Raw genomic sequence first — 22,657 nt, forward strand, 5'->3', positions numbered from 1 at the left:
ATTAAAGACGACCGAGTTCCTATGCTTCCAAATTTCACTCACAATTCCAACCCAAATTGCCCCCCAAACATCATAAACCGAAACAGATGCATGACTCAAGATTCAAAATTGTTAATAGTATTGATAAGTCATTGAAAATATATTATGATAAGTCTTCAACAATGTTTTTTTTTCTTTCTAATAAAGATATATAAATACTCTAAAAGTAGTAAACATATGTAATTGAACACTTTGTTATAAAAGGAAGAAGTTAAGAAACAAAGTAATAAGATTTGCGTAGGTATTGGAAGTGATCAATTAGTTTCTATATCTTTACAAGAATACGACCAAAAATTGAATCAAATATTTTCTTTATACATGAATTAGATATTTTTAAGCTTTGATTCATATATTCAAACAATACAAGAATATAAAATGAAATTAAGAACAATATAAGTAGCTTAGCCAAAATGATGAGATCCAAGAGCAAGTATAATTCAAACATGTACCCAAAGAAGAAAAATATGTAGAAGAAAAGAGATAGGGAACACATAACTTGAGATTACTTCAAGATAAGTGAGATGGAGAATCACCACTTAAACTCATAATTATATAAGACTAAAAAAAAGAGAATCACTTTTTCAAAAGACTAAACTAAATGTTTAAGAATTCTTATTCAATCTAAAGTATCTTATAAAGATGCAAGGTGGCTATAGCCTAAGAGCATGCCAAAATTCAAATGAAATTTAGGAGATAAATTGAAAATTCAAATTAAATTTAAGAGATAAATTGAAAATTCAAATTCAAATGGGATCTAGAATACTCTCTCTATTTGGCCGAGATTTCAATGACATGTATTATGCTTACTCCATGTTTTCCATGTCTTGCTTTGGATAAGCCTTTGTCCTTGCTTTGGCCGAGAATCCTTTAGCTTCTTGGCCTTTGATCAATTTGTTAATTGAAACTCAATTTCAAATCCGACAATAATTACAAATTTAAAGATAATACAATTTATAATTGCAATTAAAAGAAAATACAATCAAATGAAAATAAATTCTAATACACAATTTACAAGCAAATTATTTTATTCTCTAATAACACATAATAATGTTGATAAAGATCATTATCAACCATGCACTACAAAGAATATCAATAGACCATATTAGTCTAAATCTTATGACAAATAATCCTTTAATAAAAAATTACCTCTCAAACACATTTATTAAGCATGTTTAAAATATAGATGTTATTGTTAGAAATGAGAGTTGAGTATTATGTTTATTTTGTATTAGATGATTTATACTTTGAGTTCATTTATGATATGTCCGTGTTATCTATGTTTGCATCCATATCTGTATTACTTATACAAACGTGGATGTCTCTTAAAATAAGTTTTAACTGAGAGATGTACAATTGTGATTTATTATGAAATTATATACTAAAGTCTTGAATCCTTAATTATGAAATTATGATATACTAAGTGTGGAATGTAGCGGCTTAGTCCTTAGTTTCTATTATTCTATCATGTTTTTGTGTTATTATTTTCATATACAAATAAACAACTTTGTATTTTACACAATGGATATTGATCTTATATTTATTTTCTTTATTATTAATATGATATCAAAGTTATTTATAGTCTATCATAACAAAAGTTTGTTGAACTTATCACGTCATTAACTGTCAGACCACCATAAATATATAGTCTCATACACGAGTTGGAGGGTCTCGACATGAGGGAGTGTGTTGGAAATCTCATATCAACTAGATATAAGAACATTATATAGTATATAAGTAGACGCAAACTTCATCTTGTAAGTTGATTTTATAAGGTTAAATGATACTTAAAAATTTACTTCTCAATATGTTATCTGAGGATAGGATTAGGGTTTAATTGTTTGGTAGACCCCCACTTTTCACCGTATTTTACAGTCATCGCTCCACCGCCTCCTTGCTACCGGAGCTGCCACCGTTGGAACCTCAACCATTGCATATTATGTTAGTTTAATTTATTTACTTAATTATTCGTAACATGTAAAATGTATTAAAGTGAACCAGTTTTTAAGATAACTTGATCGAAGTGGCAGTTTTGAGGGATTTATATCTAGAACAGTAAAACAAAATTTCCTTCTTTAATTTATTTATCAAGAAAGAGAGTGTAGAAAGAAAGGTCAAGGAAGTGAAATCTTAATTCCTTTCTCTCAAGAAATTCAAAAGAACACTCAGGAAAAGTCTCGCTACGGATAAGTGCATATGTCCTGTTCATCTATTATTTATGAGAATATTAGTTTCAATATCCAGTTTACGTTTTCTATTTTATGTCATTCTTAAAAATAAATTTGCTTACATTATTATGAGATACGTATCTTGTTAGATGTGAAATTAACCAATGTTTTCTATATCTATCAATTATTATTTACTGTTAGATGAGTTCTGGAAGTTATGGGGGAATGTGTGTAGGAATTTACTTGTGTGTTTGCGAAAGAAGGGCTCTTTGTTAGGGTTTAGGCCTATGCTTGTGAGATAGTGATTTAATTCTGGTTCTGCTCCAAATTGTAGTGTAAATTACCCTATTTGTGCAGGAAATCCCTGGAGTCTAACAAAATCGAGCAAAATAACTCAAATATTATTGTGACACATTAAAAATGATCATTTTTATTTTGAATTTCTTCCCCTTTGTTGCCATCAACAAGACAAGAATCAGATAAATATTCAATACCAGTTCTGCTCATGCTCAACATTTATTACTTCCTCATGTTTTTAGGGAAGTTCTATGAAATGAGAAACGAATTGTTTTTCTTCCTCACTGTTTGGTATAATTACAAGCTTTCTTTTACATGTGATAGGCTTAAACACAACCCCCTATGTGATTCTCCAGACAGGCTTCTATGATTGAATTAGTTTTCTTAAAAAAAAAAAATCTAATATTTTAAATGATGTGGGAATTTCTTATTTGCTTTGTCCAGGGAAATCTTTCTCAACAAAATCATCAGGGTATGGGTTAAATAATATTCCTAAATCTTTGCCGTTTAACTATGTCAAATCTTCCTTTTTCCTTTCCAACAACAGCCATTCTTCCAGTGTGGTTTCTGTTATGAACTGTAAAATAACTCAACTAACTTTTATATCTTGATGAGAAGAGAAAAATTCAGCCCAAAAACTTCTACTTATGTACAAGTGGACCAGTCTTGTGGCTTAATTACCATATTAACAATTTTATTTTACTTAATGCATTACCATCTCTTATAAGAATTGATGTTCATAATGACTTTCACTCTATCGATAACAATCTAATCAGACTTTACTCACTTACTAGCATTGTACCTTGTTCAAATTTATAAGTAACCCTTCCCAAACCCAACTGAAAACAACAAAATGTTAGATCTTTTGTACCAATCCAAAATACTAATCCATCAAATGAGTGTGTCATAACAGCATTAAGTCTTTTATTCTACTCAATGTAGGATTGCTAACTTATGCTAAACGTATGAACTCATGTTGTGAAGAGGTCATAAAACTGATAAAAGGTGGCCCCAGCTAGCACTTGGCAGTTTAATGGTGCAAAAAGGTGGGCTTTTCTGCCTTGGCCATACCATACACTTCCAAAACTGTTCAACTTCAAAGGCCATTAACAATATAATTTTATGCCAGTGATAGGAAATGTTCTATCTAAAAAATTGGAGGGTATAAATCAAGGCCCTTGGTTCCAAGTTCGTTAACCAAGCTCTCTAATAAAAAAATTAAATAAGCAGCTTCAAATGCAATGCTGAATGATGTCCTAGTAAAAGAAAAAAATTGAAAATTAGAAACTCTTCCCCACAAAAATGCATTCTGTTAAAAGCATTATCTTCTCCAAATCTTAGCTAGGGTGAGAAATAGCTTTATGAAAGTTACCTGAGCTTTGTCGTATGATCAGCAATTTGGTAGACTGCACAAATATAATGCAATAATAATCACCATTTGATGCGTATCAGAAAAGAAGTCATCATATAACAATTGAAAGAAACCAACCTTAGTCACGCTTTATGCCTAACATTTTCAATGCTAACTCCCACGCAACAATTGTTGCAGCATTAGCAGGAAATGCTCGACTTATAGTAGGACCCAAACCTGCATAGCACCCCTTCAATCCAGCCCTTTGGTAGATCTACAAATAAAACCACTTTTGGTACATTTTTTTTCTTAATATATAAATGGTTGGCAATTAAAGAAACAATGTAGAAAGATTTAGAGAGCTTACTGAACTCAAGACCCGAAAAGGATTTCTTGCACAGTTTTTGTCAGGGTTTGTCTGAATTAAAGTCTTTGCCACGTCAAGAGGCAAAACCGTCAACCAAAACTGGTATAACAATCAACAAAAATCACGAAAAGTAATAAAAGAAGCTTCAGTATGGTTAATATACAATAGCATAGTAGTTGTCAACTACATCATAAAAAAAACATGTTTAGTTATCAACATGCTTACAGCAACACCACCAAGACCACCACTGGCAATCCCAACTCCAATATCAGCCAGGTTGCTGTAATTGGATGAAGAAACTTTGATGTTTGAATGCATTTGATAACGCACATATTCGTAAACACCGAAAAAGACACCATTCCCAATAGATTCTCTAAGCAATGTTGTACAACCTCCACGAAAAATTCCTTTCACCTGAAAGGAATACCGTCAGGTATAACACATTAATCATGGTGTTGCAGAATGTTACAGAATTTCCTCACCCCTTCAGTTTCTACTGTTTTAAGAGCACAATCAAGGGGACCACTGTATCTACTGGACTTGGGAACCAAAGAATCAGTGCCTTGTATCTGCATCCTACACTGTAGAAGTTCAAATTTAAATTGGTATGGTTTAGAGACAATAAAGGTACCAATGACACTGCAGGTTCACTTTACCTTTATCAGCTCTGCTGGACCTAACACAAAACTGATGATGGCACCACTATAAGCTGCAGATGGAATTATTACTTGCGGCCGTGGTTCCCCACTTTGAACTCCCCCCTAAATTAGTTTAGGGAAACAATGTAGAAGGTATGAACCAAAGATACACTAAGAGATTCAAGATACATCACAAATGATACTCACGCAACTACTAAAAAGATTATAAACTTTATCTCATAACAAGTGTGCTGATTGATGCAATGTCAAATCAAGATAAACATCATTTAAGCCATTTTCAAGCACACCTGAAGGTACACTTTTGTCTGGGAATAAATGCCAAAAAATAGTGATCCTTCGACTGCCATCCCAACAAAAGATGATGTTGCTCCTCTATAAAGTCCTTTGATCTGTAAGAGTTAGTACAAAATTACATTTCGAAAACTCTCAAGTCAATTCCCTAGACATTGATGATTAACACTGAAAAAGAAAATAAAAAACATAACATATTGTTAGAGATATTTAAATCATTTATGGTTAATTTTTTTCCTTTGAGGTTGAGAGAGTTACCCATTGACATAATATCAGTCTGTGACTAATTTCAAGAATTCCACCATTGCCACTCCCATTCATAATTAAATTGAAATTCAACACAAAATGGGCCAATGCCTTATCTACCTATACTTAAAGCCAATAGACTCTTGGGCGATTGAGTGTCATAGATATAAAATCATTCATGAATCTCCAACAAACAAGCTATCAGCTTAAGCTTTTAGGAGAACAATTTCGGGACACACATCAACTGAATAAAGGTAATATTAGCAATAATTAATATAAGACAAAATAAAGCATATTTAATCATACTTCAACTATCACCTAAGATCTTCAGTATTATAAGACATATTTTACAAGTAAAACCCATTTCTAAAGTTTGGCTTAGGGATCATAAATACTAACTCTCTTCAATTTTGGAGGAATAATGTATCATAAATGAAAATGTCAAAAGTCACAATGAAAAAACGCAAGTTTAGCATCAGCATTTTACTATTTTATTTTATCAATCAAACTTCGAAAGGTAATATGTGGGTTCTGGGGAGAGAAAAATACTTCCATTTAGGAGGAAAAGCATCAGAACAGAAAAGGAAAATAGGATATTTGAACATGTGTGCCTTATGAGTTCTGACTTTACAGTATAAGTGAAGTTAAGCATAGCCTGATTTCTACAAATACTTAACCAAATATTACATAAATAGGTTCTAAGAAATAAATCTCCGATTCAGACATGTCATCCTTTCTTCTCTTGGAAGATAACTTTCCACACACAAATTTCAGATGGTCAAATAACTTCGTTTCTTACGGCCATGACCACAATCGCAACTGAGGTCACATCCCTACTTAAATGATGTGATGGTCTAGTAATTAGTATATTATTCAATCCAAATTACCCAAATGGAATTGAGTACTGTGCCCACTACATGCCACGTAAAGATAAACTATGCCTTACCACACTTCCAGCTTTTATATACAAGTAAGCATATCAACAAGCATTGATACAATTTAGCAGTTGTTTTGTATGCCTATGCGGAATTTGAAGTAATAACCCATTTTTTTATCCTTTGGAATTTGAGTCAATTAGCCATACTCCTTCTGTCTTCAATATCCTAGCAGTGCAATGCAATCCATTTCTGTACTGAATCATATGTGCTTCTGCATTGTGCTTTTGCAGCATCACCTGATAAATGGGGAAATAATAGTTTACAGATAGGCTACAATTTTAAAAGTAAATAACTAAAAAATAATTAAACACAGTAAAAACTGAAGTCAAGACCAAACATGCAAGGAAGAGCCTCAAATAGATATAATTACAAGTGTGACGGATAAAAACATTGTAGAAGATCATGAACCAAAAAGAATGACAAAAAAGATGGCAGATTTCTCACAGCAGCTAAAGAACCATGATCTAGGAAAATTGTTCAAAATAAAGTATGTTTGTTGTGTTCACTGATGCATAAATTTAAAATTTCAGGAAATCTCAGCATGTTCATAGTTTATTATTGACATTATCTTGTAAAGTGAATTATTTTAGTAGTCTAATGTTAAGAGACAGCAAATTTCTGTAAATATGGATTATATTGTCTAGCTTACGAATATGATATTGCTGATTGAGTTCCTATATGCATAACATTTATGCATCTAATAATTCCATGAGTTAGTATGATTCCCTGTTAAGTTGCATTGCAAGTCACATTCTATCCCTATAGTCTTGTTCCTGCTCATATACCATATATTATTTAATCACACGCCTACAGAGCAAACAAGAGAGACAAGAGAAAGTTAAGTTCGTGTGTGCCCCTCATGGGGAGCCTAACTATCATTTTCTATCACAAAAGCAAACAATTTGATAAAAGAAAGCAGAGCAACAACTTTCACATGCCAAGGAGATAGAAAAATCATTCTTTCCTTGATCACTTAAGTAATATAATTTCCTGTAAATTTCTCCATTATTTGTGACCTAGAAGTCACGGCTTGAGTAAATCTATGCAGCCGTAGCCAAGTATGGATTACAAGAGCATAAATGTATTTTACGGTGAAGAAGACATTGTAGGAGGATGTAAGGTCATGCAAGCCAAGTATACAAGGTTTAATGATACACTGGCTTAGCCCATTGAGAGAAACGAAAGAGCACCTCACTTGGGAAAATTTTAAGAAGGCTTCGGTTGCAAGATTTGGAATTACGTTGAAGCTTTTGAATTGATTCCTCTCAATTATAAAAAATTACCCAAAGAGTAATGTTTAGGGTACTCCCTTGGTGGACTTCAACCAGAGATTAGGTGCCAGATTCATATTTTTCATCTCCAATCACACATTCAAGCCAAATTCACGAGACATAGAAGTGTTGGCTGAATCACAAATAGACAGTAGACAATTTAGGGGGCAGAATTCTAATTGGCCTCAAAATGATGTAGGAAGGCTTGCAAAAAGTGTCATTTCATCAGGATGAAAGTTCAATACCAAAGGTGCTTCTTCTAAATCACATGGAGGTTGGAGCAATGGTCAGAATCAAAACAATTACAAGTCAAGTTTGGTTAACTCTTTCTGACAAGGCTGATTTTACAGTAGGTAGTAATGACGAGATCGGCAGAAAATAGAAGTGGCTACATACTGTTAATCGCGTGCATTGTTTACTTAGGTTCAGTGATATATTTTAGGAACAACTATTTTATATAAGATCCGATAGTAGGCAGTTATTAAGTTTTAAGGAGAATTTATCATGGGAAATTCGTATAGAAAAAGCCAGAAGAAAAAAAGTGAGTGGAGAAGTTGTATTTGGAAGTTCTTCAAACAAAGTTATTCTCCATAGGAGTTGTTCCATCTCTGGGACAACTTCTGTTGTAATTTCTGCTTAATTAGTGTGCCTAGATACCGAATTTCAGTGTTCCATCTTGTGTTTACGAGTGTAACAACCACCATTTTTTTTCACCATTAATATCATAATATTTATACACGCATGAATAATTTAGAAAGATTAACAATAAAGCCCGGACATGAATTTAACAAGCAATTCATGAATAGATCTGGATCATCATGTCATCCCTAAATAGCACATAAGTTACCAGTTTTACCATCCCATTCAAAAACCAGCAGTTGCCAGTTAAAAGGCCAAGAACAGAAGAGCTTGGTCATTAAGCCAGTTAAGTAATACTGACAAGCTCAACATAAACTCACATACCATACCCGCTTAAAAGTTAACAGCAGTCTCAATCAACCAATGAACAATGACATAAGTTTCAGCACGAAAAAAATGAAACCTATGGAAATTCGAGATCTAAAATTGTTTTATACTTGCTCAGAACAATGGACATTGGAAATTAGAGCACCCCATTTTAATATTGAAACTTACATAGCACATACCAAAGTACCAAACACTGTTTTCAACTGCCAAGAACAAGCATTCGGCAGAACAGCAAAAACACCAAAATAAAATACAAGTATCAAATACGGTATCAAACGGAGGCGCTAATTACAATCAAAGGGGTCAATAAAACTTGATAAAAATTGAACCTTGACGGTGTCAAAGGGGTGGCCAATGGCTACAGTGGCAACACCAGCGAGCAAGCCAGCGACATATTCCTTGTACCCTGAACGTGAAATCTCCTCCATGCCTCTCACTTGCTTGAAAATAGAAGTGGTGTTAGCAGCTACATACGAACTACGTTGGTACTGTCCGTACCAATTATCTCCGCGTGCGAATCGTTGATCACCAGAGTGCGTAACCGTTAATGCCGCGGTAGCTGGAAACACTGTGAGGTTTCCAAAGTTAGTGTCTCAAAGAAACACCGATGGTGATGCTAGCCCTCCTGTGACGAAAAAACAAACATCACTGTTGAAGGTGAGAAAGAGTATTTTAAAAAAATTAAAAAAGTTTAAAACCTCTAATACATCATTCATTTTTATTTTGAGTATTTAATAATTTATGTTAAAATTACATATGGAATAAATTAAAATAGTTTAATTTAAGTATCTTATTTATGTCAGTTTAATTATAATAAAAATTTAAACTAATTTATCTATCTATTTTTAAAATAAATTATTAGATAATGAAAATAACAATTCATTATGTATTAGAAATTTTAAGTTATTTAAGTTTTTTTTTTAAATATCATTTGTCTTATTTTCACTGCCTATTTTAATGAGAATAAAGATATGACATTTCAATTATATTACTTAAGAAGAAATTTTGTATTCTCTTATTAAAACTTTATAAATATGATAATACTATATTTTATCTAACGAAATTGTAATTCATAGTAACTATAAAACTCTTAAATATTTGAAAAGACAAGTAAAATTTCATAAACGATGTAAACAAGTGGTAAAATTTATTCAACATTTCTCTGTATAATTAAGTATAACTAAAAAATATCAATGTTGTAAGATGTTATTTCAAATACATACTTTACTTTCTATATTTAAAATACAAATTTTAAGGTTTAGTTATATAAAAGAATTGTACAAAAGTATAATCAACACTTTTTTTTCTTTTTTTATGATTGATTTAGAAGATTTAAAAAAGTTTTTTTTATATGAAAAATTAAAGATAAAATAATTTTATATTTCAAAGTAGGGGTGAAAATAGGGACTGATACGCTTCATATTGGTTCGTCCTGCATTTAGCTCATCCTGCAAAAGTGACGCAGCCTGAATTTATTGGCCCGTGCCGCATAAGTGTTGATCCGGAAGTATATAGGTCAACCTGCATAAAAAACTTATATTTTTTTTATTAAAATATTTCTTTTTTATCCCGTCAAATTTCTTCCTGTACTTCATGAATTTTGGAATTTAATTTTCATAATATAAGTGAATTCTATAAATGGAAATTTATAAGAGAAAAAAAATCCAGAATAACCTTTCTGAAACAAGTATTTTACATTTCAAAATTTACTACAACTATTTTGGCTTATGGAATTCAATTTCATGAATTAATGGGGTGCAGGAAAAAAAATTGATTGGATGCTGAAAAAAAACTCTTTATTTTTTGGTGGATTAGCAGACTGGCCCGCTCATTTTGGAGTTAAAAAACTTTATACATCTTTTAAAAACACGGTGTTCTAGAAGATTTTATGAAAAAAAATTGTATTTTATAAGTCATCTTTCTAAAAAAGTAATTAAATTATCAATGATATTTATGATGGTAGTTGTGTGTTTAAATTATATTTATGTTTTAACTGATTTTTGTGAAAAATAATTAAATTATCGATGATATTTGTGTTTTAACTAATTTCGGAAAAGACTATAGTAGTAAATGTAAATAATAAATTGAATAATTTGATGTCTTTATCCATTTATACGATATATGAAATATTTGTTATATACATAAAATATAATAAGAAAGTGATAACATATATTATACAAAATACTATCATATCCAAACAATATATAAATTATCTTTTACAATTTCAATTTCAGCAATATAATTTATTTATTTCATATTATAATATTTTTAATTAATTTTGTAGTGGTTAGTAGGTATACAGTTTCATTATAATTTCATCTTAAATAATATTTACTCATTTAAATTTACAAGATTTTTTAAATCATTATTTATTGATGACCTTGTAATACTTGTATAATTTTTTTTTTATTTCTATCACATTCATTTCTTGAATAAAACAAATAATAAAAATTATAATAAAAAAATACGTATATAAGTGAGATAACATAAACAAAATATATATATAATTAAATAAAGTGTTCAACTTTAGATAAAATAAATAATATAAATAAATAAAATAGATTAATATGAAACTAGAGATAAATTTAATAATATAAATAAATCAAATAATAATAATATGTCTCGATCACACTTTAACATGTTTCATATTTCATAAACATCAATATATCATAAATCATAAATAAATTAACTTTTATAATTCAATCTAAGCATAATGTAGTACAGATACAGATACGGACATTAACACGATATGGATACGGATACGGACACGGAGATACGTATAATCTCTAAAATGTAGGATACGGGGACACGAATCTATATATTATATAATTTTGAATTATATAAATTGAAAATAAATATTTATGTGCAAAAGTATGTTTCAGATTCTTTTAGGAGCAGGAAGATATTTTTCATGACTGGTTCAAAAGAACTTGTTCCTTATTTTTATAATCATAATAAAAATTTATACAATAAATTTGAGTTTTTATAAAATTATTGTATTTATACCTTTTAAAATTGTGTTAAAACCGTGCTATAATTGAACACTTCACTGATAAGTGTCCTACGAGTGTCGTAGAGTGTCAACACACCAATACGTATGTCCAACACGGATACGCCCATTTAAGATAAGTGTCTCAGCCTACTCAAACATTAATCAAGGTTAACAATTCAACCTATATAACGCCTATTGATAATTTCACCAAAAACTTATAAAATAACAAGTTATTGAAAACTACTAGCTTTTTAATCAAATTATTGAAAACCACGAGCTACAATATTAAAAGTAAATTATTTATGAGTAAGTAAGAATACTACATTTAATTTCCTTATTTATTTTAAATAATAAATATATTATATAATTGAATTAAGTACTTAGAAATAATTACTTATCTTAATTCATAATATTTTTCATTTATTTTTTATCTTAATTAATATTTTACTTTTTAACGCTTATAATAAAAAGAAGGAATAAAATATTAAAAATATCATGAATTTAAAAGTAACAAATTTTGAAAAAACTAATATCTTTGCCATAGAGATTCTAATAGTAATGTTGTTATTGAAATTTAAACTTCATCTCTTCTACATTTTATTAATTTCACCACATTACCTCATGCCACATCATTGTCGATTCAGCAAAACTTATCACATGTCAATATCTATGTTTTAGTGTTAAATCAATAAAATCTTTTAAATTTTTAAAGAAAGACTTAAAGCATCTATCCAATAAAATGGAATGAAAGTTGGATAAATTGTCACAACGGCCAAAAATAATTCACCAATCACAATTGGTTCAACCTAGTTTTTACTAATATATCCCAATTCATTAGATGTAAAATATTAATAATAATGTTTAACAATAGATTTACATTATCATTAAACGTTGACATTTTAGTATAATAAATTAAGAGAAAATCAAAAGTATTTATTTAAAAAGATAAATGAACAAATATATTATTAATTTATTTTAAAAAGACTAAAAGTACAATTAACATCAATCAGTGTAACCTTTAATATAATTATTAATTACTATTCGTAAATTTTATGAACTTAATATTAACATTAATTAGTACTAGTACTAACCACTATATTTATTATTTATTTATATATTGCTATGAATATTAATTATTTGTTATCATTATTAATTACTCATATATATACTACTGTTTATATTAACACTAATTTTATTATTCATAACATAATATTATTTAGCGAATGTAAGCAATAAGTTGCGAAATGATGTTTTAGAAATAATTTTTTATATTATTTACAATATCAATTTTCCATATTATGTCAAGAGGTAGAAACAAGTTTTATAAAGACTTTAACATATTTGAGTTATATATATGTAATACTTTGGATTTTTTAAAAGGTTAAGTTGATATCATAATTTTAATATATAAATTTAGAGTATATCTAAAATGTTTTACATATATTTAATATTTTTGTTAATAAAAAAAGTTGTAATATTCTACACCATAATAAATATTGCATTAAATGTATGTTTAAGATTTCTTTTATTACAGGATCATATATATTAATTACAAGAGATAACACCCTTAATTATAAGAATAAAAAATATATAAAACACTGAGTAAAAAAAATGAAGAACTGTTTTGTTTTGAAAACTTCTTTTCAACAATTAAATTAAACATTAATTAAAAATGGTACAAAAAGTCTTTAAAATAATATGATAATATAACTTAAAAATAAATAAATTAAACATATAATAAATATTTATTATAACAAAGAGAGATGACAATTTTTTTTTCAGATTATAACTGATGATAAAATATAAAACCAGAGTATATGAATCTATTTGAAAAGATGGATAAATTGTGAAAGAACATGAAGTATGAGTTTGAGTATGTAGTGTTACATTTTCTTTTTCTAATAGAGTCATGATATATTTACATCTGACAGAGTAACACACATTTGACGCTGTAGACGTGACTGGGTGAGATTACGCACGCGAATGAGCAACGCGAGCTTCAAACTAGAGTAAAAAAGTTATTATATCGGTTCTTAGTAACAACGAGTGTAATATATTTTTTTTTACTTAGAATGACCCATATTACACCAATTAAGCCATCTAACCGGTGTAATATATGACCCATATTAAAAAAAATGATTTTTTTCATAAAGAGTGAGTGAGTCATAAACGTCACATAAGTAACCACTTACAGACACACAGGTTTTGCGTACCAGTATATGTGGAGGAACCTGTGACTGGGTAACCAGTTTTGGTAGGGTTATTACACCGGTTAAGTCATCTGATCGATGTAATATATGGTTCTTATTAAAAAAAATATTGATTTTTTTTTCATGAAGAGTGAACGTCACATAAGTAATCACTTACACACATGGTAACCAGTTTCGCGTGCGTCACATAAGTAACCACCTGCAGACACACGGATAACCAATTTTGTGTATGTTATGAATCATATATTTTAATATGGAGCCAGTGTCACATCCTCACTAAATATCACGTATTCGACATCAATTAATGTCACGCAAGTGGTGTTAAGTCTATGTTAGTAAGAGAGGTTTTAATAAAACATATTTCTTCTTAATATTATTTACAACGAAAGTGTGCTGACATCTTACATGTGGCAGGTTCTTGTTGGTTACAATAACATTTGGGTACAAGTCATAGTCACACTATATATACAGCACTTAGGCACCTTCTTTCTCTCTATCGGTGAACGCGTTCTTAAACTCTCACTGCACCAACTTACCGTTATTTCTCTTCGTAGCACTGCTAGTGGCCAAGCCTTTTAAGCTTTCATTTCGTTCATAGCTTTTCGTTGGAGACAAAATAATGTCTCCAGAGGAGCGTCCTCCAAGAAACGACCACGACCAACCGCGTGAAGAACTGCAACCCGCAGAAGAAGTTGGTATGTGGAATTTTCCTCTGAATATCTGTGTTTTGGATTTTCGTAACCGTTTCCTCCATTTTAATCTGAATTTCAATGACTCATTTGTGTGCCCTATGTAATCTTCATTTTCATTTCTTGCTTCTGTGTTTTCTTCAGAATCAGATCGTTCGTTGAGCGACGAGGATGACGACGAGGATGACGACAAGGAGTGCGTTAACTGATTTATCCTTCTGCTTTGTTTACTTTGCCATTTGCTTTCTTGATTTGTTCTTTGGTTTTGCTACTGCTTGAATTTTTATGCCTTTTTTTTATTCTGCCGGTGTGATTAGTTTTGTGTCTATTCTATGGTTTAATTTGTTGTCGGATTTCGATTATATTTGAGAGTGTTGCTGTAGTTTTCGAGTTCATAAGAGCCAATCTCATAATAACATTTTTTTAAAATATTTAGTTTTTACAAATTACAATTACTCCTATTTTTCATGTTTTTTAAAAATATTATATGATTTTTTTTTTTACAATTACTCCTCCTCTATGAAGCTTGAACACTTCTCTTAAATGACGTGTCGGTGTGGGATACTCGTATCGGACACCGACACTCGTATGACACTTGTAGGACATGTATCCATGAAGTGTTCAATTCAAAAAATATTTGTTGGATTTCTGACCATTCTAGTACGCTTCTACCACAATTTTAAAAAGAAAAAATACATTAATTTTCTAAAAACTCAAACTATTGTATAAATTTTTATTATGATTATAAAAATAAAAAACAAATCTTTTTGAACTAGTCATGAAAAACATATTTCTGCTCAAAAAATAATCAGGAACATACTTATGCACATAAATCTTTATTGTCAATGTATATAATTCATAATTATATAATATATAGATTTGTGTTCCCGTATCCTACATTTTAGAGATTATACGTATCTTCGTGTTCGTGTCGTATGAGTATCAATGTCTGTGCTACATAGCTCCTGTTTATAGTTTTTCTTATCCTTCATATGTTTTGTATGAAAAGTTGTGTATTATCACAATTTAGTAAAATCAGGAGAAAATAATTTTGAAAACATTGTTTTTGTTTCACTATTCTTTAGATGGCCAGTTTTATTGAATCAATAAAATTAAGATGGACTCTTTTTATTCTAAGAACTATCAAAGTCTTACATATATAATACTTTGAGCATTAGATATGTATATAAATGAGCTAAACCCGTATAAAAATTGTTTATATCAAACTTTGCATTAACCAACTCTGTAACCATTTGCAAACTACAAACAATACCTTCTTCCTAGGAAAAGGACTGAGAATTCGACATTTAAATTAACAATGATAATCTCAATAGAAGATTAAATATTATTGTTTGCTAACATCATTATATGGGTGTTTATTTACAGTTATATGGTTATAGATTTGTCAGACTTAAAGGAATTGAAGTGTGCTATCTGCCTGGGTATGTAATTTTATGTTTTTGTTTTATATTTGCAAAATTTACTGTTGTTCCACAAATATGCTATATATATACTTACTGTAATTATGAATTTGATAGCTTTGATGAATGTTTTGTTTTAGCAAGATAAGAAAACAATTCGTTCATAATGCTTTTTACTTTACTTGGGGGGATAATTATTAATGTTACCAGTGGAAAGATAATCAACTAAAAATTGTGCATTCATAAGCTCCTTTTATTATGTCTCGTTAAAATTTCATGAGATTTTAGTAAAGATTTTATTCCATGCATGTTATTAAGTATAGTTATTTCATTGTCCAGAATGTGCATTGCTTATGATTATTAATGCACTTATCCTATACCAACTGCCTTATGTGTTGGAGAAATAAAATTTCTTATAAATAAATTTGAGAAAACAATCAATTTTATTAAAATATGATTGTTAAGAAAAACACCAAACTAATCACTACTTCACTTTTATTACATATGAAACTCTCTGTTTCTTTTTTATAAATAAAAAATATAATAAATAAAATTACTAGAAGTACTTTAACTCATATTCCTATCTTCAAAACTATATGTATCCTCGCATCCTAATGCATTCAGGTAAAAAATAATTCCACAACCAACCATACATTTCCAAAAAAAATACAAATTCCTCTAATTAAACCAGTCGCTGAGCATATTATATTAAGTGCTAAAAATGAACCCTCCTAAAATAAAATCCTGCTTGTTATGGAGATAGAAATGACAATAAGCAAAGATAAAAAAAAAAAATGCAGAAAAACATGACTTATTGATTTTTTTTATTAACAAGAAAAAAATAAATAAATAAAAATCACTTTAAGGGTGATTCACCCCTTTTACAAACACTCTTTTCAAGAGAGAAATTCTTTAAGCTTACCAAAAGTTATTAACTCAAATTATCAGGGGCAACTAATAGAGAGACACCACAAAATCGACCTACTAAAACTAATAAAAACTCTTGATCAAGAATAAACAAGTCACCGGATTAAGACACCAATCGGAAAAAGAAAAACAAGAAGAAACAAATTTAGATGTTTTCCAAGACCAAACCTTTAGTTGAATCAAAGAAAAAATTTCAGAATGATTAATCACTTCTCCTTTAAAGATGTGTTTGTTCCTATGCCTCCAAATCTCACTAATAAGTGTAACCCAAACCCTTTCCCAAAAGACATTTACATAGGCTGGGACATTGCATAATTAAAATGCAAAAAATGTGAAATAAAGTCAACACGACAGTGGGTCCAAACAAGCCAAACAACTCTACAGTAAAAAAATAGATGCCTTGTTGTCTCCTCTTCCTCCCCACACATACAACAGAAAATACAATCAATTAAAACCCCCGTCTAACCAAGTTAGCCTTAGAGGCAATTGTATTTCTCAACACTCTCCAAGTTGTAAAGTGATCGAAGGCAAAGCCTTGATCTTCCAAAAAGAATCAAACAAAGACAAACTATTATAGAGACCCCTTAAAATATTGTAAGCCGAATTGACCGAGTACCCAGTGGACATGTCGTCCTTCCAAACCCAACAATCTTCCTTGCCTAAGATGAGATGCAAGCATTGTAGCTCCTGAAAAAGCTGAAGTTCTTAAGACTTCTCCCAATCAAACAAGCCCCTTCTCCAAACAAGGTACCACCTCTAAGAACCATTAGCCCAATCCCTAAAGGAGTCCACCATGACGTCCTTGCTAATACTAAGAGAAAACAATCTCAAGAATCTGCTCTTCAACTCATCATTGCCCGCCCAAACATAAGAACAAGATTTTTTTCCGTTTTGATATCCCACTCAACACACTCATCAAAATTCCTTCCCTACTTCTCTATCCTCCAAATCCCCTTCGGATCTCTCCACCAAAGAGAATCCTTATTATAAAACCTAACCTCTTTTAAGCATCTCCAACCTCCGTATTTAGAATCAAGAATCTTCTTCCACAATTCACCATCTTACATCCATTCCAATAGGGTCTTTATACAATTTAAGCCTTTTCCAAGTGACCACCTTGATAAGCATGTATGTTGCATTCTTATCAGTGTGGATCTTCACTAAACTCAACATTTGTTGATCTATCATGTCGCACATCCAATGACAATGAATATAAATGTATTTTGTGCAGAAATAGTACATTGAATTCTTACTCAAAGTTACTTGCATTTAATACTGTCTTTTCTTCTTCCTTGAGAATGCACCATGAAGCCACCATACAAGTGTACGCCCTGACATCACCGTGAGCACTTCCCGACGGCGCTCCTAACAGCTCCACCGTGGGCTCTTCACGGTCACCGAAACTCATATCTTCAGCATCCACAACCCCACAATCCCTAGAGACGAAAGACGCTTGGGATTCAAGATCGGAGATGTGTTTAACATAGTTCCCATCCAGTGGCCTTGACAAAGATGGTGCTCTGGAATCGTGCACTCTTCCACCAAAGATACCTGATACAAAATTCCATTTATCTTGAAATATGAGGACATTTTTGCTTCGCATCCCACAGGGACCCTAATTCGGAACCTAGCGTATTCAAGCTCTTCCAACTCCAAAGTAGCTTTATCCACCTCAACCAAATTTCCCAACAAAGCAGCAATTTTACCGAAACAATCAGCGTTCCACAATTTCAATGGTAAGTCCCTGCACCGAACCCACACCAGTTTGTTGACAATTACGAATTGGTCCTCCCATGGAACCATTCTTTGTTCTCCTCAACAACTTCTTTAACCTTCATTTCATCATCAACCAAAAGAAGCATGCGAAAGTCGCTCAAATATTTAATCTTTATGAAGTTGTACCCACCCAAAATAAAGCTTTCATTCAGATCTCCAACCTTACTTAAGTCCGAGAGTCTCCCAATGTAACACTGTTTGAGCCACCCTTTGAGTGTTTCCTCCGTCGTGAATTGAATAACGTCTAATCTTGCCTTCTTAACTGGTTGCGCTCTATCTCCATTCGCGATCGCCTGTGCATATGAATAATTTGTAGCTTTTGCCCGCCACACTTTTTTACCTGTATTTTCCTCCACCTTTGATTTCGCTTTCTGCTTATCATTTCACTCCTTACTTGTTTGGGCAGTTTTATTATACTTTGAAACAGAGTCGACGCAAGACTATGCAATTGATAGAGCAAACCTGCGGAAGCTTGAAATGAGTCCAAGGAAGAAGCCTTGATTAACAAGAGAGAAACAAGAAGCAAGAGATGCAGAAACCCTAAGGTTGCAATGAGAAGAACAGAGATAGGGTAAAGCAATGTCGTGAAGAAAAAGAAGAAGAAAGGGAAAAAGGAATATCAATTCAATATTACTGAAAAACCCAATCTGTCAAAGCATTACAAAAGTGAATATATGGTACTGGAAAGGAAAAAGTAGAAATAAAGGCCCAAAGATCCAGAGGCCCAAAAAATAGAAAAACCCAATAAAAACATAACAAATATTCTTTATCACCCCTCCTCAAGCTGGGAGTATAAGTTCGTCATTCCCAGCTTGGATTGAAGCACATTAAAGATGGAAGGAGGTAAAGGCTTGGTGAATATATCTGCTGTCTGCATGGAGGAAGGGATGGGAAGTAGCTTGATCAGTCCAGCATGTAGTTTTTCCCTAACCAGATGGCAGTCGATTTCTATATGTTTGGTCCGTTCGTGGAATACTTGATTGGAAGCAATTTGTATTGTTGACTGATTATCACAGTAAAGTGTGGCTGGTTGAATGAAAGGAATGTGGAAATCATGGAGCAGATAGGATAGCCATTGTATCTCGCAAGTGGTGGCTGCGAGAGCTCTATACTCAGCCTCAGATGAACTTCTGGATATGGTCTGTTGCTTTTTTGATTTCCAGGAAATGAGAGAGTCACCTAGATAAATAGAGAAACCTGTAACTGATTTTCTTGTCTCAGTACAAGCTGCCCAATCTGAATCACTGTATGCCTTGAGCTGGGTTGTGCTTGCTGCTAAAAGAAAAATTCCATGGCCAGGTGCATTCTTGAGGTATCGAAGGATGCGAAAAACAGCATGATGATGAACGGTGGTAGGTGCAGAAACAAATTGGCTGAGCTTGTTCACGCTGAATGTAATGTCTGGTCTTGTGTTTGTCAAGTAGATAAGGCGTCCTAGCAGTCTTCGGTAAGAGGATGATTCTGCAGCATCTAGAGGGACACCTTGAGTGCTATATGGAGGTGAAGAATGAACCATAGGTGTTGGAACAGGGGCACATCCAAGCATTCCTGTTTCATGAAGAAGATCCATGGTATATTTGCGTTGTGAAAGGTGGATTCCAGTGCTGTTTCTGGCAACTTCCAGACCAAGGAAAAAAGTGAGATTGCCCAGATTCTTGATTTTAAAATGTTGATGCAGCAGATTGGTGATGTGGGTGATTTCCTCAGTGTTGTTCCCGGTGAGAACAATGTCATCAACATACACAAGAAGAGCAGTTATGTGATTATCAGTAGTTTTTAAGAATAATGAGTGATCAGCAGTAGATATAATGTAACCATTATTAAGTAAAAAAATTGGATAATTTGGCATACCATTGTCTGCCGGCCTGACGTAGACCATAGAGGGAGCGTTGCAGTTTGCAGACAATATGGGAATTAGGAACAACAACTCCAGGTGGTGGCTTCATGTAGACTTCTTCAAGTAACTCTCCATGAAGAAAGGCGTTGTTAACATCGAGCTGTTTCAGATTCCAATTATGAGATGCAGCTAGCGCAAGTAACAAGCGCAGGGTAGTCAGCTTTGCGACCGGGGCAAAGGTGTCAAGGAAGTCGAGTCCTTCAAGTTGGGTGTAACCCTTGGCAACGAGGCGTGCTTTGTAGCGATCAATCGTGCCATCAGATTTGTGTTTGAGTTTGTAAATCCATCGACATCCAATTGCTTTCTTTCCCGATAGCAGAGGCACAAGAATCCATGTATGATTAGCTGAGAGAGCTTCCAGTTCGTCCGCCATGGCCTTTTTCCAGCAGTCATGTTTGGAAGCATCCTCATAATTTTTGGGTTCAATAGAAGAAGAAAAGGAAGTAATAAGACCTTTAAAATTAGGAGATAAAGCAGAATATGATACAAAATCAGTAATGGGATATTTAGTACTTACACTGTGTGTAGATGACGAATCAGTATTGAAGTCCTGAAGGTAAGCGGGAGGTCTCTTTGCCCTGGTTGATCTCCTTGGTGAAGTATTAGTCATATTTCCAGTGGGTATAATGAGCTCAGTAGCAGTATTGCAATTGTCAGAAAAAAAATCATAGTGTGAATTGTAAGACTGTGGAATAGGCAGAGACAAATTGTTGGGACTATCATTTTTATCATCTTTCAAATTATATGGAAAGATATTTTCATAAAAGACAGTATGTCTTGAGATCTCAATTTTATGATTTTTAAGATTAAGAAAAAGGTAACCTTTAGTGTGAGGTTGAAAACCTAAAAAAATACCAGACACAGATCTGTCATCAAGTTTCTTTCTGTGAGAAGTAATAGTGCTAGAATAACAAAGACAACCGAAAACACGCAAAGAAGAAATATCATAAAGAAAGCCATGTAACTTTTCATAAGGAGTCACGTTTTGCAATAAAGGGGTTGGGATACAATTAATTAGTAAAACAGCATCCAAAACAACAAATTGCCAAAAGATGGGGGGTAAATTGGCTTGAAAAAGCAAAGCACGAGTAACATTAAGAATATGCTGGTGTTTACGTTCGGCAATACCGTTTTGTTCCGGTGTCTCAACACAAGTTTTTTGATGGATTATGCCTTTAGAAGAAAACAGATTATTCATGGCAAATTCAGCACCATTATCAGAGCGTATAGTTTTGACAGTGGTGTGAAAATGATTTTCAACATAAGATAAAAAACTAATAATGTGTGTTCTAACTTCAGATTTCATGCACATAGGAATCACCCAAGTATAACGAGAAAAATCATCCACAATAGTTAAAAAATATCGAAAACCATGCATGGAAATAATAGAACAAGGGCCCCAAATATCCATATGTAAAAGATCAAAGATATTAGAAGTATTGGAATTACTTAAAGGGAAAGAGAGTTTTCTTTGTTTTGCTCTATGGCAAGTATCACACATATAAGGTTTTTGAACAGAAATACAGGGGTATATAGATCTCAAAACATGCATTCTTTCATTAGAAAGATGTCCCAGTCTATTGTGCCACACATTAACATCCTTAGAAATACAATGAACAGAAGGAATGTATCTGTTGGAGGCATTTCTTTGAAAGATAGAAGGATGAAAAACATACAAGCCATTTTTGGCCTCAACTATACCAATCTTCTCTTTCGTTAAATTGTCCTGTATCACACAATCCTTAGATGAGAAAATCAAATGACAGTTCAAATTTAAAGCAAGTTTGGATGCAGAAACAAGATTGAAGGTAAACTCAGGCACATACAAAACATCAGTAAGGTAAAGTTTATCATTAAAAGCCACAGTTCCAGAACAACTAGTATAAAATCGATGACCATTCGGCAAACTGATAAGGACAGGTTTAATAATTTTATATGATGTAAAATCAGATAAACAAGTACAAACATGATCAGTTGCTCCTGAATCTAATATCCAAGAACCTTTAACAGTAGTATAGACATTAGAGAAAATGACATTACCCGTTAAAGAATCCTTTTGATCTTTATTGACAGCAAAAGAGCCCACTTGATTCAACTGTACAGGGGGTTGATTTGCAATATTATTGATGGAGTTTTGCTTGATCAGTGCTGATAA

At 32.0% G+C, this 22,657-nt stretch overlaps 1 protein-coding gene across 2 annotated transcripts; it reads right to left on the reverse strand.

The window, feature by feature from the left end:
- Positions 1 to 443: 443 nt before the first annotated feature.
- MBAC1 (Mitochondrial substrate carrier family protein) lies at positions 444 to 9,279 on the reverse strand. Of its 2 annotated transcripts, none has more exons than XM_068613951.2 (10): positions 8,920 to 9,279; positions 6,500 to 6,589; positions 5,166 to 5,267; positions 4,876 to 4,980; positions 4,702 to 4,800; positions 4,445 to 4,633; positions 4,220 to 4,318; positions 3,991 to 4,126; positions 3,874 to 3,907; positions 444 to 919 (listed from the first exon to the last, which is right to left on the reverse strand). In XM_068613951.2, exons 1-8 carry the CDS (start codon positions 9,016 to 9,018, stop codon positions 3,992 to 3,994), a joined length of 918 nt encoding a protein of 305 aa, XP_068470052.1. In that variant the 5' UTR covers positions 9,019 to 9,279; the 3' UTR covers positions 444 to 919; positions 3,874 to 3,907; position 3,991. The 2 variants fall into 2 exon arrangements, with proteins under 2 accessions (XP_068470052.1, XP_068470051.1); XM_068613950.2 differs by lacking the exon at positions 444 to 919 and adding an exon at positions 3,365 to 3,757.
- Between the last annotated feature and the right edge of the window lie 13,378 nt (positions 9,280 to 22,657).

The sequence above is a fragment of the Phaseolus vulgaris genome, chromosome 2 (assembly GCF_051622355.1).
Source record: "Phaseolus vulgaris cultivar YP4 chromosome 2, ASM5162235v1, whole genome shotgun sequence".
Classification (NCBI taxonomy): Eukaryota; Viridiplantae; Streptophyta; class Magnoliopsida; order Fabales; family Fabaceae; genus Phaseolus; species Phaseolus vulgaris.

Excerpts from the sequence above, each read along its gene's own strand:
- MBAC1 (XM_068613951.2), bottom strand. The coding sequence starts at position 9,018 with ATGGAGGAGATTTCACGTTCAGGGTACAAGGAATATGTCGCTGGCTTG. Across the intron at positions 6,590-8,919 it reads ACCCCTTTGACACCGTCAAG|GTGATGCTGCAAAAGCACAA; the intron begins GTTCAATTTTTA and ends CCCATTTATCAG. Across the intron at positions 4,319-4,444 it reads GTGGTCTTGGTGGTGTTGCT|TTTTGGTTGACGGTTTTGCC; the intron begins GTAAGCATGTTG and ends TTGTTATACCAG.